General features: G+C 37.0%; 1 protein-coding gene across 1 annotated transcript in view; it reads left to right on the forward strand.

Annotated features, from left to right (window-relative positions):
• Window positions 1-15,799, forward strand: part of TMEM135 (transmembrane protein 135) — a 240,976-nt gene that overhangs the window by 12,395 nt on the left and 212,782 nt on the right. Inside the window, exons 2-3 of the mRNA XM_037142832.2 lie at window positions 11,320-11,447; window positions 14,159-14,251. Of these exons, the coding sequence (XP_036998727.1) occupies window positions 11,320-11,447; window positions 14,159-14,251 (221 nt within the window). The remainder of the gene's footprint in view (window positions 1-11,319; window positions 11,448-14,158; window positions 14,252-15,799) is intronic.

Below are 15,799 nucleotides of genomic sequence, written 5' to 3' on the forward strand. Positions count from 1 at the left end.
ATTTGTACAACATGAAACTGAGGAGTGAAGTAAACTAACATTTTAAAAATGCTATTATATTCTAATTACTCTACTGAATATATTAATCATCTCATTTATTTAAAATATACTGAGTCTTGAAATGAGAAAGAAAACTGAGGAAAGTTAGCTGCACAAATGGCTGGGTCTGCTTGCCACTGTTGGGGTCAGTACTTTTATTTGCTGACCTAGTGTTGTGAATTCTGCCTTTCATCTTCAGCTTTTGTAGACTGGGCCTGTAATTCTAGCCCTGGAGTGCTTGGTGCCTTAGTCTCCCTGGACCAGGTTAACTTACTGGCATATGTATAGAGCAAATTTATGAATATTGTTTTAGGGTGTATTAAAATATATCTCAGGTTATATTTCATATATATATATATATATTTTTTTTTTCCAGAATGGGTAGCCTGAAGTCCTATAGGGGCTGGTAAATTACAAATTTTTCTTTGTAACATGTGCTATGGATGAGTGCATTTCCTCCTCATCTAGGACATGTCAGTTCACCATCAGGTATTTATGGTGGTTGAGAGCATGAGCTCTGGAGCCACTTACCTGTGTTCAGTCCCTGTTCTGCCGCTAACTGGTCGTGTGACTTCAGTTACAGTCTTGTGCTCACGTTTCCTTATCTCTGAAGTGGGAATGATGACTGCCCATCTCGTAGACTGTCATGAAGATTAAGTGAATGAACATTGGCATGGTGTTTGGGGCAGTGCCTGGGCCTTAATGTGTTATATGTTTTTGTTAAATAAATAAAATAATATTCTGTTAGTGAACCATTAAAAATGTAAATGCATTACACTGCTTTCTTTAAAGCAGTTGTTCTTGATAACGGCTAATTTTGCCTTCCTGGAGACGTTTGGGAATACGTGGAGGCACTTTTGGTTTTCATAGCTCTGGGTATACTACTGGCATTTACAGAGTGGAATTCAGGGCTGCTGGCCAACATCCTGCTATGCAGGAGATAGTTCTCCACAGGAGCAAGCTGTCTGGTCCAAAATGTCAATAATGTTGAGGTTGAGAGACTCTGCTTTAAAGAAATCATTATTTGTTAGTGATTTTGTTAAGAAAGATTAATTAAATGAAACAAAATCAATTCTTTCTCATTGCAAACTGCTTTATATTCCAAAGTAACAAGGTTTGTCAGACCTTCCAGATACAGTTTTCTAGGAGGGTTAAATGATCAAGCTTTGTGGCTAGCAGAGCTTGCTAAAGTGAAGTTTGCTCCTAGTAAGGGTAAGGTCACGGGGCCAGCCCCGTTGAGGGCCCGTTAGCTTTGTTCTACTTCGTGACTGTAACCCTAATGCTAGTCAGCCATCTCTGTGGCAACTGTGCCTAATGTGTTAGGCACATGGGGAAACAGTGAAATGAATCAGGTAAAGGGTGTATGGGCCTGACAGATGTTGATTAGTGACATTTTTGTAAAGAAATTCCTAAATTGGGGCCTGTTACAATTATGTGTCACTTTTTGGGCTGTAGCCTTCGGGTTAGTCATGTTGGTCTCTGTATTCGCCCTTCATGAACTGCTTTGAAAAGCTGCCTGTGTCTTTCGACTTATACCTGGAATGTTCATGAAGATATTTGTCTGTATTTTCTTCTAGATACTTTATTGTCTATGCTTTCCAAATTTAAATATATAATACATGTCAAATTAGTTGTTGTGTATGGTATGAGGCAGGATTAGTTTTTGTTCTACACAGATAACCATTCCTCTAGAACCATGTATTTAAAAAGTGATATAATTTTAGAAGAAGGAACAAAAGAACTTTTGTGTCATTTTTCCCATTGCCGACCTTTTATTTTTAATTTTCGACATGATTTGATCTACATGTTTTTCAACAAGATGATTTGATATACATATGTAGTGAAATAATTGCTATAGTCAAATGGACTGGCCTGTCGTCTCTTCACAGAGTGACTTTTTCTTTGTGATGAGAGCACCTCTATATTCCTAGCGTATTTCCAGTATTCAGTACAGGCCTATTAAGTATAGTCACTGTGCTGCACATTAGATCTGTAGAATTATCGTAAATAACTGCAATTTTGTGCCTTTTGACCAACATCTTCCTGTTCCTCCCACTACCTCAGCCATTGGCAACCACCATTCCACTTTGGCTTTGACATTTTTAGATTCCTCATTCCAGTGAGATGGTGCAGTATTTGTCCTTCTGTGCATGACTTAATTCACTTAGCATAAGTGTCCTCCAAGTTCATCCAAGCTGTCACAAATGACGGGATTTCCTTTTTAAAGGCTGGATAATATTCCAATGTATACATATGCCACATTTTCTTGATCCATTCATCTGTCAATGGACACTTTGATTCTGTATTATATCTTATAAAAAAATAACTTTCTGTTTCATTGACCTTCTGTACTTTTTTGGTCTCTGTTTCATTTATTTCTGCTCTGATCTTTATCATTTTCTTCCTTCTGTTAACTTTTCTTTAAATTTGTTCTTTTCCTAATTTCTTGAGGTATAAGGTTATTTGAGATCTTTCTGTTTTCTAAAAGGCATTTATTGCTATATACTTTCCTCTTAGGACTGCTTTTGTTTTTTCCAGTGATATATTGTGTTTCCTTTTTCATTTCTCAAGATATTTACTTTCCTTTTGATTTTTCTTTGGCCCATTGTTTTTTCCCCACGAGCCTGTTAATGTCCACATATTTATGAATTATCCAGTTTTGCTCATTATCGATTTCTAGTTTCATTTCATTGTCATTGGAAAAGACACTTGATTTCAATCTTGTTAAATTTTCAAGACTTGTCATGTGGTCTGACCTATACTCTATCCTTGAGAATGTTCAGTGTGACTTAAATGTGTATTCTGTTGTTGGATGGAATGTTCTGCATATGTCTGTCAATTTAATGTATAGTGTTGTTCAAATCTCTGTCTTCTTTGTTGATTTTCTGTCTGGTTATCTATCTAGGGTAGTAGTATGTCCCCCATTACAATTGCATTGCTGTCTGCCTTCAACAGGCTGTCCTTTTGCCTTGGGACGGGCCTAGAGCCTTGGTCCACTGGGCTGGCTCTTGTTCTTGGGTCCATGTGGGCAGGCCTGGTATCTGGGACTTCAGTGTTTGGCCTGAAGCCTGGGCGTGTGGGGCCAGCCTGAACCTGTTTCTGGGTGGTTGGCCTGGTGCTGAGGTGGTCCTGTAGCCTGAGTCTCCGAGGGCGCTCCTGAATCTTGGGTTCGTGTGGTGCCTGGTTTCACCTGATAGGCTTGGCGCTGAGGTTTGTGGTGAAGTTGGGTACTCACTTGAGTCTTCTTCCTCCATTTGGGGGGTATCTCTTTCCACGCCGAGTTGTCTGTGATTGGGGGTTAGGTGATGTGGGAAATGTGAGATTGTCTTTCCTACCTGCTTCAGTGCATCTTTTCTTCTTTCTGTGTTCAACCCAGGTGCTGTAATCTCTCACCTGAAATGTTAGCTGTTGTGAAAATATTTTTGCACGTGGATGGCTGTTCAAATTGATATTTCTGTGAGGGGATGAGTGCTAGAATCTACTCTTCTACCATCTTGCTAATGTCACTGCTCTGCCATTTAATTCTACCTCTTTATCTAATAAATAAAGAAAATGAAATTAACAAGCACCTAAGCAAAGGTCCTTCATAGGAAATTGCTATACGCCTAAGATTAAAAGTCATACCTCCTAATTATTTAGTGTTCATGCTGATTATTTTTGCTTTTCATTCCGATCTTTCTTTAATAATTAATATTAATGATTAAGAATAATAAGATACTAATAATTAATGTGTACATGTGCTCTTACAATTACTACATGGCTGGAACAGGTACTGCTTTGTTATCTGGTTATTGTCACTTCCTAGCCTTTCTTCACACCGTAACGTGCTGTGGTGTACATAGAAAATGATACTACTGTGTGGCGTGCCAGGGAAAACTGAGATGTGGTTATCACTCTGCTCCTGGCTCTCCAGACTGCTGAGGGGATTGGTATTTCAGGCCCCTGGTAAACCCTGGTTGGAAGATCAGAGATAGAGAACCATGATGATGAGGTCTCAGGATATTTCCCATGTTTCATGTTAGATTTTTTCTGTTTCTCACGGTAGGCTGATCAGTTTGGTCTACCAATATTGCAAATATCTGCAGTTTTTCCACTGTATTGTTAATGGATATGTAGGTGTTTTACAGTATTTGTAATTACAGATAGTGCTATGAATATAACTTTTGGTGGAAATAAGCACTTCTCTTGAGTACATATGTAGAGGTGGATTGCAGGATCATAGATTAACTATACACTTAGTTTCATTAGATGATGTCAGTTTCCCAAAGTAATTGTGCAGTTTTACATTCCCTCCAGCAATGTGTGAGTATGAGTTCCTTTATTTCAGACAGTACTCTGCATTATCAGTTCTTTTCATTTTTGCCACTCTGGCGGTGTGTAGTGGTATTTCATTGTGCAGTTCTCTGATGACTAATGATGCTGAGCACATGTCATATGCCTGTTGGCCATGTGAATGACTGCTTTTCATTGTAAGTTTTATTTTGAAGTAATTGTGATTCCTTATGCAGTTGTCAGATATAATAGAGAAATACTTATAGAATTGGGTTTCTCTCAGTGGTAACATCTTGCAAAATGATGGTAAGATTTGCCACCAAAATATGCCACTGATATAGTCAAGACGCAGAACATTTCCATTACTGCGAGGAGTCCTTATGGTGCCTTTTATAGCCTCACTCACTTCCCTTCCACTCTCTCACCACGTCTTTTCCTTGGCAACCATTAATGCTATATAAATGGAATCATTTTGGGATTGTCTTTTTTAATTCACAATTAATATTCTGGAAATTCATCATGATTGTTTCATGTATCACCAGCTTATTTCTTTTAATTGCTAAGTGGTGTTCTATGGTGGTTTTTTTTTTTTTAAGATTTTTATTTTTTATTTTTAGAAAGAGGAGTAGGGAAGGAGAAAGAGAGGGAGAGAAACATCCATGTGTTACCTTTTATGTGTTACCTTTTGCACACACCCAACTGGGGACCCGGCCTGCAACGCAGGCATGTGCCCTGTCTGGGAATTGAACCGGTGACCCTTTGGTTCGCAGGCTGACACTCAGTCCACTGAGCCACACCAGCCAGGGCAGGATACACCACAGTTTTTAAACTGTTCACCTCTTGAATGACATTTGGTTTGTTTCCAATTTTGGACAGTTACAAACAAAGCTGCTATAAACGTTTGTGCACAATTTTTGTGTGAATATGCATTTTCATTTCTCTAGGATGAATACGCAGGACTGCAGTTTTTGGGTCATATGATAGTTGCTTCTTGAGATTTTTAAGAAAATGTGAAACTTCTTTCCAGAATGACTGTGCCATTTTCTTCACATCCCCACCCCCCACCAAAGGCATGAATTTCTCTGCATCCTTGCCGTAGTTGGTATTTTCGAATTTTAGCCATTATGATAGTTGTGTAGTGATAGCACATTATGGTTTTGATTTGCATTTCCTCAATGGTTGATGTTCTTACCTTCCATTTACATATCCTCTGGTGAAATGTCTGTTCATATCTTTTGCCATTTTTAATTGTATTGTTTTTTTGTTACTGTTGAATAAAAACAGTAAAATATTGTTTTTTTAGATTTCCTTTTATATTCTAGGTATTAGTCTTTCTCCTGGATATATAGTTTACAAGTATTTTTCCCCATTCTGTAGCTAGTCTTTTAATCTTTTTTTCACAGTTTTTTTAATTGTTGCTCAAGTATCTTTTCATATTCTTTTTTTCAATTTATTTTTTTATTGATTATGCCATTACAGTTGTTCTATCCCCCCTTCATTCCCCTCCACCCTACCCCCCTTCATTCCCCTCCACCCTATACCCCCATCCCCACCATTACCCCCCCTTTAGTTTATGACCATGTGTCTCAAGTTCTTTAGATTCTATGTTTCCCATACTATTCTTGCCCCCCCATCTATTTTCTATCTACTGTCTATGCTACTTATTTTCTGTACCTTCTCCCCCCTTCTCCTCCTCCCACTACCCTGTTGCTAACCCTCCTTGAGATCTTCATTTCTATGTTTCCACTCCTGATCTAGCTGCCCTTTTAGTTTGCTTTTGTTTTAGGTGTGGTTGTTAATAACTGTGAGTTTGCTGTCCTTTTACTGTTCATGTTTTTTTAACTTCTTTTTCTTAGATAAGTCCCTTTAACATTTCATATAATAAGGGCTTGGTGATGATGAACTCCTTGAATTTGATCTTATCTGAGAAGCACTTTATCTGTCCTTCCATTCTAAATGAAAGTTTTGCTGGATAGAGCAATCTTGGTTGTAGGGCTTTGGATTTCATGACTTGGAATACCTCTTTCCAGCCCCTTCTTGCCTGTAAGGTCTCTTTTGAGAACTCCTCTGACAGTCTGATGGGAACTCCTTTGTAGGTGACAGTCCCCTTATATCTTGCTACTTCTAGGATTCTCTCCTTCATTTTAATTTTGGCTAATGTAATGATGATATGCCTTGGTGTGTTTCTTCTTGGGTCCAACTTCTTTGGTACTCTCTAAGCTTCCTGGATTTCCTGGAAGTCTGTTTCCTTTGCCAGATTGGGGAAATTCTCCTTTATTATTTGTTCAAATAAGTTTTCCACTGGTGGCTGTTCCTTTCCCCCTTCTGGTACCCCTATAATTCAGATGTTGGAGCGTTTAAAGATGTCCTGGAGGTTCCTAAGCCTCTCCTCATTTTTTTGAATTCTTGCTTCTTCACTCTTTCCTGTTTGGCCATTATTTGCTTTCTTCTGGTCCACTCCACTGATTTGAGTCCCAGTTTCCTTTTCATCGCTATTGGTTTCCTGTGCAATTCCATTCATTTCAATTAGTTTCGCCTTCATATGTTTGTCTAATTTGTGGCTATAATCAACCAGTTCTGTGAGGATTCTAATCACCAGTGTTTTCAACTGTGCGTCTGAGAGTTTTGGTATTTCTTCATTACTTAGATTTATAGGCTCTGGGGCTTTGAGATCTTCTTGAGCCATTTTTGGTCTGTTCACACCTGTTAAGTCTTAGGAGCGGAGCCTTGGACTCCCAGGTCTCTGGGTTGTGACACTGTATGTGGAGGCGTGGTCAGAGCGGGGGAAATGGCTCTGCTATTTCGCGCAGCTGGGTGAGGAGCAGAGACTTAGGTGGTTCACCAGGACAGGGCCACACAAGTCGCTGAGTTATGACCCTGTATGTGGAGGTGGGGTCAGAGCAGGGAAATGGCGGTGTCCTCAGCTGCCGCTCACCGCGGGGACCCGTCGAATCGCCCACTCTCTCACTTGTCTATCCATGCATGAATGTGCGACCATAGTCAACCCGCAGCCCTGCTCCCTCGCTGTTTCCCTGAGGTCGCTAGCTGGGTCTCTCACTAGGTCCAACCCTGCGCCTGGATTCCGCATGCCTGAGTCCGTCAGACCGAGTTTTCCTGTGCAACCCTGCTTCGCCAGCTGCTGGTTTTGCCCCTCTTACCGGTCAGGCTGAAGAATTTGTTGTTAATAGACTTCCGAAAAGTTCAATTTTCTGTGTTCTGGCTGTGTTTTCTGTTGCTAATATTTAGTTGTCTCTAAACTTGGTTGTGTGAGAAAGCACGGCATCTCCACTTATGCCTCCATCTTGGCAGAAGTCTCTTTTCATATTCTTAACAGGTTTTTCACAGTTAATTTTGAAAGACAAAATTACACTTAATATTGAAGTATAGTTTACAGTTTTTCCTTTTATGAACTGGCTTTTGGTATGAGATCTAAGAACTCTTTGCCTACCCTTTGATTCCTAAGATTTGCTTCAATTTTTTTCTTCTAAATTTCTGTAGTTGTATGTTTGACATTTATGTCTGTGATTGATTTTGGAATTAATTTTTGTATAAAGCATTGAGACTTAGGTTGAGGTTAACTATTTTCTTTTGGTCCATCCATAGTGGACCTGTGGATGTCCACTTGCCCCGGCACCATTTGTTGGAGAGGGCCTGTCTTTTTCCCATGGAATTGCCTTTGCACCTTGTCAGAAACCAGTTGGATGTGTATGTGTGGGTCTGCTCTAGGTCCTCTGTTCTGTTTCATGAATCAATTTGTCTGTCTTTCTGCCAATATCACAAAGCCTGATTGCTATGACAAGTCTTGGAATTGGGTGGACAGATTTCTCTGAGTTTATTGGGCTTTTCAAAGTTGTTTTAGCTGTTAGAGTTCCTTTGCTTTTCTATGTAAATTTCAGTGTAATCTTGTCTGTAGCTGTAAAAATCTTTCCGAGATTGTGATAGAATTTTTGTTAAACCTATATGTCACTTAGGGGAAAAATTACCTCCTTACCATGTTGAATCTTTTAATCCATGAACATTTATTTACATCTTCTTTAATTTCTTTCATCATAATTTTGAAATTTTTAGCTTACAATTCCTATATAAATGTCGTAGAGCTCTCCCTATGTATTCATTTTTTGAGGAAATACACTATATTTGAGCAAATACACTGTAAATGCTAGTATACTTTCAATTTTAGTGTCTATTGCTCTTACATAGTTATATAAGTAATGTTTATATGCTATCTTGTATCCTTTGCTTTTGCTGTATTATCTTAGTAATTCTAGGAGTTTTTTTTTTAATTGCTTGGGATTTTCTATGTAGAAAATCATGTTATCTGCAGATGGGGACAGTTTCTTTTCAGGAAGAGAAGGTTTTTTTTCTTTTTGAAACTACTGGACTGTATAATAGAGTACCAGATTCTGCCCATTGTTAAGTCTAAAATGAAGGAGATATTACATTCCCAAATCTGAAGATGCTAAGTGAACAACCATTAAAACTGGTGAGATGGTTGAAGGTCAGTGAGTAATTAAAAATGAAACCGACATTTTGTTCCTAAGTAATTGGGTGGATGTAATGCTATTACTGGAGGTAGGAAACAGAGATAAAAGCATTTATGGGAAATATAAAGAGTTCTACTTTGGACATACTGATTTTTTTTTTATGTGTATGGTGCATCTTTATTGACATGTCCAATAGATATTTGAAGTATTGTTTAAGAATTTAGGGAGGAGGTTGGAGTTAAAATAGGATTTCCTGCTTTGAGATAATAGATGATGTTGTGGGAGAGAGCACATGTAGAACGAGTAGAGATCCGAGGAAGAAATGTTAAAGAGATAGCATTTAGGGATATAATGGGAGAAAAAAGTGCACTGTCAAATAAACCATGGAAACTTCTGTCTCGTCAAAGTTCCACCTGTTTGTCAGGATCCACCTGTTTGTCAGGATCCACCTTGGAGGGTGAAATCTTCCAGATGTCATCATCACCTGCCCAGTCCCATCTCTTCTTGTTTTGGGCATCCCCTAAATGTTTCTGTAGCACTTTCTTCTTCCTCCAGTTTAGCTTTTACCACGTATAGCTTATTGTTTACAATTTTATACTCCTTGAAGGCACGGGTTAGATCTTACTCATCATTATTTTTCCTGTGTATGGAGTCATTCTTTGTTTGATTGAATGCAGTTGTAGATGGCCAGTTTCAGAGGCTTCAAGGGGATAGAGTGAGAAAAGAACTGAGGTCACCATTAGATATGTTGGTCACCGGCCTTAGGGAAAGTGTTATTTCTAGAATGGTGGAGAGTGAGTGAAGAGTTCTGTAGTCTTTTTCTCAAGTCACTGACTTTTCTCGCCAGTGTTGCCTTTTCTGTACTCCCTTCCCCCCACCCCCCAGTTATGCTTTTCTAACTGTCATTCCTTTGAGGCTGCTGTTTCATCATGATGGGAAAGCATTCTTTCCCGTGACCTGTGAGAAGTCTGCTATTCTTCCTTTAACTACTGCCTGCACTCACTCTTTGCTAAACTTCTAATGCTCTTTGTATTATGTTGTTAACATTTAAGCATTCTTCCAATTCTCTATCCATTTCTTATCATATATTATGTTTCATAAGATTTAAATTTCCTATAATATTAATTGTTCTTAGTAATTCATGTTTAAAACTGAAATTCATGTTTTGATTTTTACTAAATCATCTTAGGGCTTTTTGTTTTATCTTGAAACCTTTCTTTTAAATTCAAAGTTCACACACAAAAACACTCTAAACACAAATATGTTTTCAATCTAAATTTAAGGGATAAGTTATGATTCAAGGGTTGATATTCTTTATAAAATACTTCTGTGATAAAGTTTTGTACAGGAGCTTGTTCTCATTTCTGTGTTTTGGTGTCACAGGGTACCTACCTATGTTATGTTAGACACTTCTCAATATGAGGGTAAGCAGAAGTAGGCGTAAGTTGCATTGCAACTTCTTTTGTCAATAAAGCTATTGTGAGAATCATAACCTGTGTGTCTTTTTCCATATGGACCATTGTAGATCTCCTTTTGCCAACCACTGTATTTGTTTTTCAGGTCTTTTTTATATTTTTAGACATTTATTTATTCTCTTCTTAGAGAGAGAGGGAGGGAGGGAGAAAGAAAGGTAGAGAAACATTAATGTGCGAGAGACCTTTGGTTCCCGGTCAGCAGTCAGTCTGGTGTGACTGAGTCACACTAGCCAAGGCTTTCAGGTCTTTAAATTTTTTTTTTTAATTTATTGATTTGAGAGAGAGAAGAAGGGGGACAGAGAGAGAAGGTAGGAGATGATGGGGGGGTGGGGAGAGGGGGAGAGAGAGAGAGAGAGAAAAGAGAAACATTGAATTGTTGTTCCTCTCATTTATGCATTCATGGGCTGACCCTTGTATTAGCCATGACCAGGGATCAAACCCACAACCTTGGCCTATTGGGCAGATGCTCTAACCAAGTGAGCTACGTGGCTAAGGCTCAGGCCTTTTTCTTTTCTTTTTCTTTTTCAATGGGCTCTAGTAGGCCAGAAATTATTAATTTTATTTTTTGCTTTTATATTTCTAGCATGGTTTTTGTCATATAATAGTCATGTTTGAATAACTGAATGAATTTCTCTGGTTTCTCTCCTTGAATTTCTCTAATATTTAGGCTGATAAGATCTGTAATGTAATTTTGTTTTAGCATGAAATTTCTATTTGAATTATACTTTATTTTTCCACTAAAAATAGTTTTTTTTTTGTTTAAAACTTATTGAAGTCATTATAAATATTTACTGCAGTATTTGGTGGTTACTCATTATGTGACCTGTGTCGTAGTTTCTTGCTGTATATTTTTACTCATTATGCTTTAGATAAATTAAAGTATCTTCTTTTCTGTTCCAGAAATTATATTTTTATAGAGGAGCCAGTAAAACACCAATGTTTTTACTTTAATTTTAAAATATATGCTGTTGTTTAATAGCTTTCGTATAAGGGCTAATTTAAGTGGGAACATTTGGTTGGATTAAACAAAAGAGACTTTCTCTTTTCAGATTGCGGCAATTCTCCGGAAACGAAAAGTAGATTATTATTTATACAAACTGCTCCCTGAGATCCTACAGTCGGCTTCATTTCTGACCGCGAATGGGGCCTTGTATATGGCTTTCTTCTGCATTTTAAGGTTGGTACTCATCATCACTGATGGAAGTTAATACAGATTCCTTTGTCGAAATGGAAACAAACAGATGTTTATGAAAATGTTGTGCAAGTCCCACTGTTTGTGTATGTTTTTCTCTCTGTGAAAAGACATTTCTTTATCCCAAGGAAAGCTTGTAAAAGCAGGAGTTATAAGCCTCTTGGCCTCAAGATGTAATATAAACATCAAATTATGGTTGTGATATATAGCAAATGTGCTTTAATGTATCATACATTTTTTGAGGGCTACTGTGTTTGCCAGGTCGTTGATGAGGATTTCTTAACTTTTTAGTTTTGTAGATCATGAATTCAAAGCAGTTGTCCATGATATAGGTTAAGTTCATATGCAGTGAACAGACTTCAAAATGACTATAAGATGCTTGCATTTATATGTAAAACAGTAAGTTTACTTCTGGCATATCTTCCCGATGAAACTTGTGGTCTGCTAAGTCTATATGTTACCAGTGTAACATGCTTCATAAATATAGATTGGGTCAGCATTCAGGTTTATTTTATTTCCTCCCTCCCGCCCTTCCTATTGTTGTTCAATTCTGGGTGTCCCAATTTTCCCCCCTTGCTCTCCCCTGCCCCTTACTGGTCTCAGTCAGTCCACACCCCATTGTCCATGTCCATGGGTCACTTATATAGAACTCAGGTTTTAGTCCTGTGATACACGTAACATAATCGTTACATATTTACTTTTTTTCTTTTTCCCCACTGGTTGTTGGAAACCCAAACTAGTATTTTTTTTTTTTTTTTAGTGTTTTTTTTAATCTGTCAAGTTTGAAATACTAACTACATTGTCCCCGTATCAGTGTTATATAATTAGTGTTGTCCAAAGTTCTGCAGGGGTGTTTTAACTGCAATTAAAAATATTTCAAATGTCTTTTACAGATATTTCCCTCAGAACATTAATATTTATAAATGTTCATATTATACAGAACATAATTGAGAAAGTTAATGCTGTTGACTAAGGCATGTTTTCAAATTGACCTGAAAATTTGTGTAAGAAACTCCTTATTTTGTGGTCTCTGAAACGTTTCTAACACTTGTTAAAACTCTAAAAATAAAGTTATATGATAATTAGATTTTTAAAAAGTGGCAGTAAAAATAAACTGCTATTGCAGCATTTTGTTTATATTCTGTGAACCCATTCGGTTAAGTTGTGGAAACATAAACTAGTTAAAATAAGGTAACATCTCTGTTTCTTGTGTAACTGAGTCATTGAGTTACTTTCCTTTAATTTTACATTCAGTAACTTACTAAGTTCTTTGTGGATTTTATATTGGAGGGAGAACCACTTCTAGTTTTCTTAGGCAGAAGGATTCTATTGTCTGTTTCAGAAATACTGATGTTATATATGCTTAGTGGGTTTCCTAATTCTTTAAAGCTAAGTTTCAATTAAAAATATCATTTCCTCTTTGATTCTTGATCCTTATCTGTATGTGTATATATATTTTCCTATAATGCATCATTTAGCAGTTGACCAACTTCGTTCAGAAAACATTTTATAATTATGTGCTTCTCCCTTTCTTAGGAACATACTGTCTTTGAAAGGTGAAAAAATGTCTTTCTAACATCTCCAGTTTTTTTCTCTTTAAAAATGTAAGCAGCTAATGGCTTTATATAATGTGTGAGACAGTGTTCAGAGTCTTATTTTCAAGGAACATATTCTAGTAATGAAAAATTATACAAATGTATAACTGAAAACATGAAATACTTTAGCAGATATTGTAAGAAGGAATTATGAAGGGTTGTAGAAGCAAAGAAGGAAAGACATTTGTTAAATATTTATTATGTGTTAAAATTATAGTAATTATTGTAATAACAGTTAACATTTTCTAAATACTTTTTAATGTGCTGTGCATGGTACTAGGAGATAGCTCATGTAGTCTTTATCACAACTATATGAGATAGGTAATCTAATTATTCCCATTTGATAGAGAAGGGAATTGAGAATATAGAGGGTTTGTATAGTGAGCAGTATTGGATCCAGGACATGTCTGAATGAGCATGACTGAATAAACCAGTAATTTTCAACTATTTCCATCTCCTGGCACACATAACTGCTAAAATTTGTAGCACACCAACAGATAAATTATATTTTTTTGCTGATCTGACAAAATAATTGGTATAACTGATTCCTTCACACTGGATGTCTATTGTATTGGCTGTTGTCATTTTTTAATTTGGCAATCTCAGGGAAAAGAGGTGAGTGCCTCTGACTAAATAGTCAATACTGCATGTTTTAAAAACCCTTGCGGCGCACCCGTGTGTCTCTTGCAGCACACCAATTGAAAATCGATGGACTAAAGTACTTGAAGGAAGGATACCTATTAGTTTGCAGTTGTAGTAGCCTGAATGAGAGATGGTGAGGTGCTTACCTAAACCTGGGGGCAGTAGGTTGGAGAGGAATTTGAGAGATAATTGCATATGGAAAAAGTTAAGGGAGAAGAAAAAGCCCCTATCACATATGGGTGGAGAGGTAGTTGTTGGTGACAATAACCTAGGGAAATAGAGGAGAGAAAATAAGTTCATGAGGATGGCAGAGAGGTCGAGAGTTTGGTTTTGGACATGTTGAGTTTGAGGTGCTATGGGACATTTAGGAGAGTGTGGACTGAGAAGGGAACTTCTATTTGTAATAACTGAAATGACTAAATAGAAATTTCATACAAACACTCCAAATTTGAATTTCAGGAGGATACTTGGAAAATTCTACTCATGGAGTCCTGGCTTTGGTGCCGCTTTGCCAGCTTCTTATGTGGCCATTCTAATAGAAAGAAAAAGCAGGTAAATGTTTACATATCTACACATTTAATCAAACTGGTTAAATGTCCCCAATGACAACTGCAGAGTTTTTTTGTTTATTGTTTATTATAGTCCAGTTTATAAAAAATATTTCCACATCTATTTTTCAGCCTCGTAGAGATATATGATGGAAATTTTAATTTTATACTACTGTTATTATGTTTATTAAGCCTAAAAATTAAAGATTGACATTATAGAACATTAACATCCATTAATCTTTGTTTATTAAAAGATTAGAGAGTTCTTTGGTTGCTTAACTGAAACATGGCATCTACAAATTGTTTATTAAGCCTAAAAATTAAAGATTGACATTATAGAACATTAACATCCATTAATCTTTGTTTATTAAAAGATTAGAGAGTTCTTTGGTTGCTTAACTGAAACATGGCATCTACAAATTCTGATTGAAGATCTGCTCCAGAATCACAGTACCATTATCACACCTACGAAAACTAACAGTGGTTTTTTAAATTATTATTTACATTTGTAATTTGCTTCAGGCTCATTGTTAAATCTATTATTTTTAAGGTGTGTTCCTATTTAAAAAATATATTTATTTTTATTTAAACTGAAAATGTGCCATGAAAAATAATGACATTTCTATAAAATGCTACAAAATGTGATGTAAATTGTCCTGTCAGGAAAATAGTTGAGTTAAAGCTTTTGTATAAAATAATTGTTGCCATCTCATGAACAGTTATTGCTGACAACTGTTTTGATTCCATATTTATCTCAGAGAATTAAAATGGGGTCATATATAAATCAAGGGGTCATGTGTTTATCAAGATAGGGTCATCTTTTTTTCTTTTTTATTAAATTTATTGAGGTGACACTGATTAACAAAATCACACAGGTTCCAGGTGCACAATTCTACAAAAGATCATCTATAAACTGTAATGAGTGTTTACTACCCCAACCAAGAAGGCAGGTCTCCGTCCATCACCATTTATTCCCCTTTGACCCTACTTCACCTCCCTCTATTTCCCCCTTCCCCTGGCACCCACCAAACTATGGTACACGTCCATGGGTTTTTTGTTTTTTGCTCAGTTCCTTTATACCTTCCCCTACCATGTCAGCTGTCAGCCTGCTATCCATCTATGAGTCTGTCTCTATTTTGCTTGTTAGTCCATTTTGTTCTTTAGATTCCACATATGAATGAAATCATATATGATACTTGTCTTTCTCTGACTGGCATGTTTTACTTAGCTTAATGTTCTCCAGGTCTGTCTATGGTTTGCAAAGGGTAAGGTTTCCTTCTTTTTTATGGCCAAGTAGTATTCCATTGTGTAAATGTACCACAGCTTTTTTAGCTACTCATATACTGATGGACACTTGGGTTGTTTCCAAGTCTTGGCGATTGTAAACAATGCTGCAGTGAGCATAGAGGTGCACACACTTTTCGAATCAGTGTTTTGGGCTTCTTCAGATATATTCCCAGAAGTGGAATCAGTAGGTCATAAGGCAATTCCATTTTTAATTTTTTGACATAACTCCATACTGCTTTTCCTCACGGCTGCAGCAACCTGCATT

The sequence above is a fragment of the Artibeus jamaicensis genome, unplaced genomic scaffold (assembly GCF_021234435.1).
Source record: "Artibeus jamaicensis isolate MK-2021 breed Jamaican fruit bat unplaced genomic scaffold, CSHL_Jam_final contig_64, whole genome shotgun sequence".
Lineage (NCBI taxonomy): Eukaryota > Metazoa > Chordata > Mammalia > Chiroptera > Phyllostomidae > Artibeus > Artibeus jamaicensis.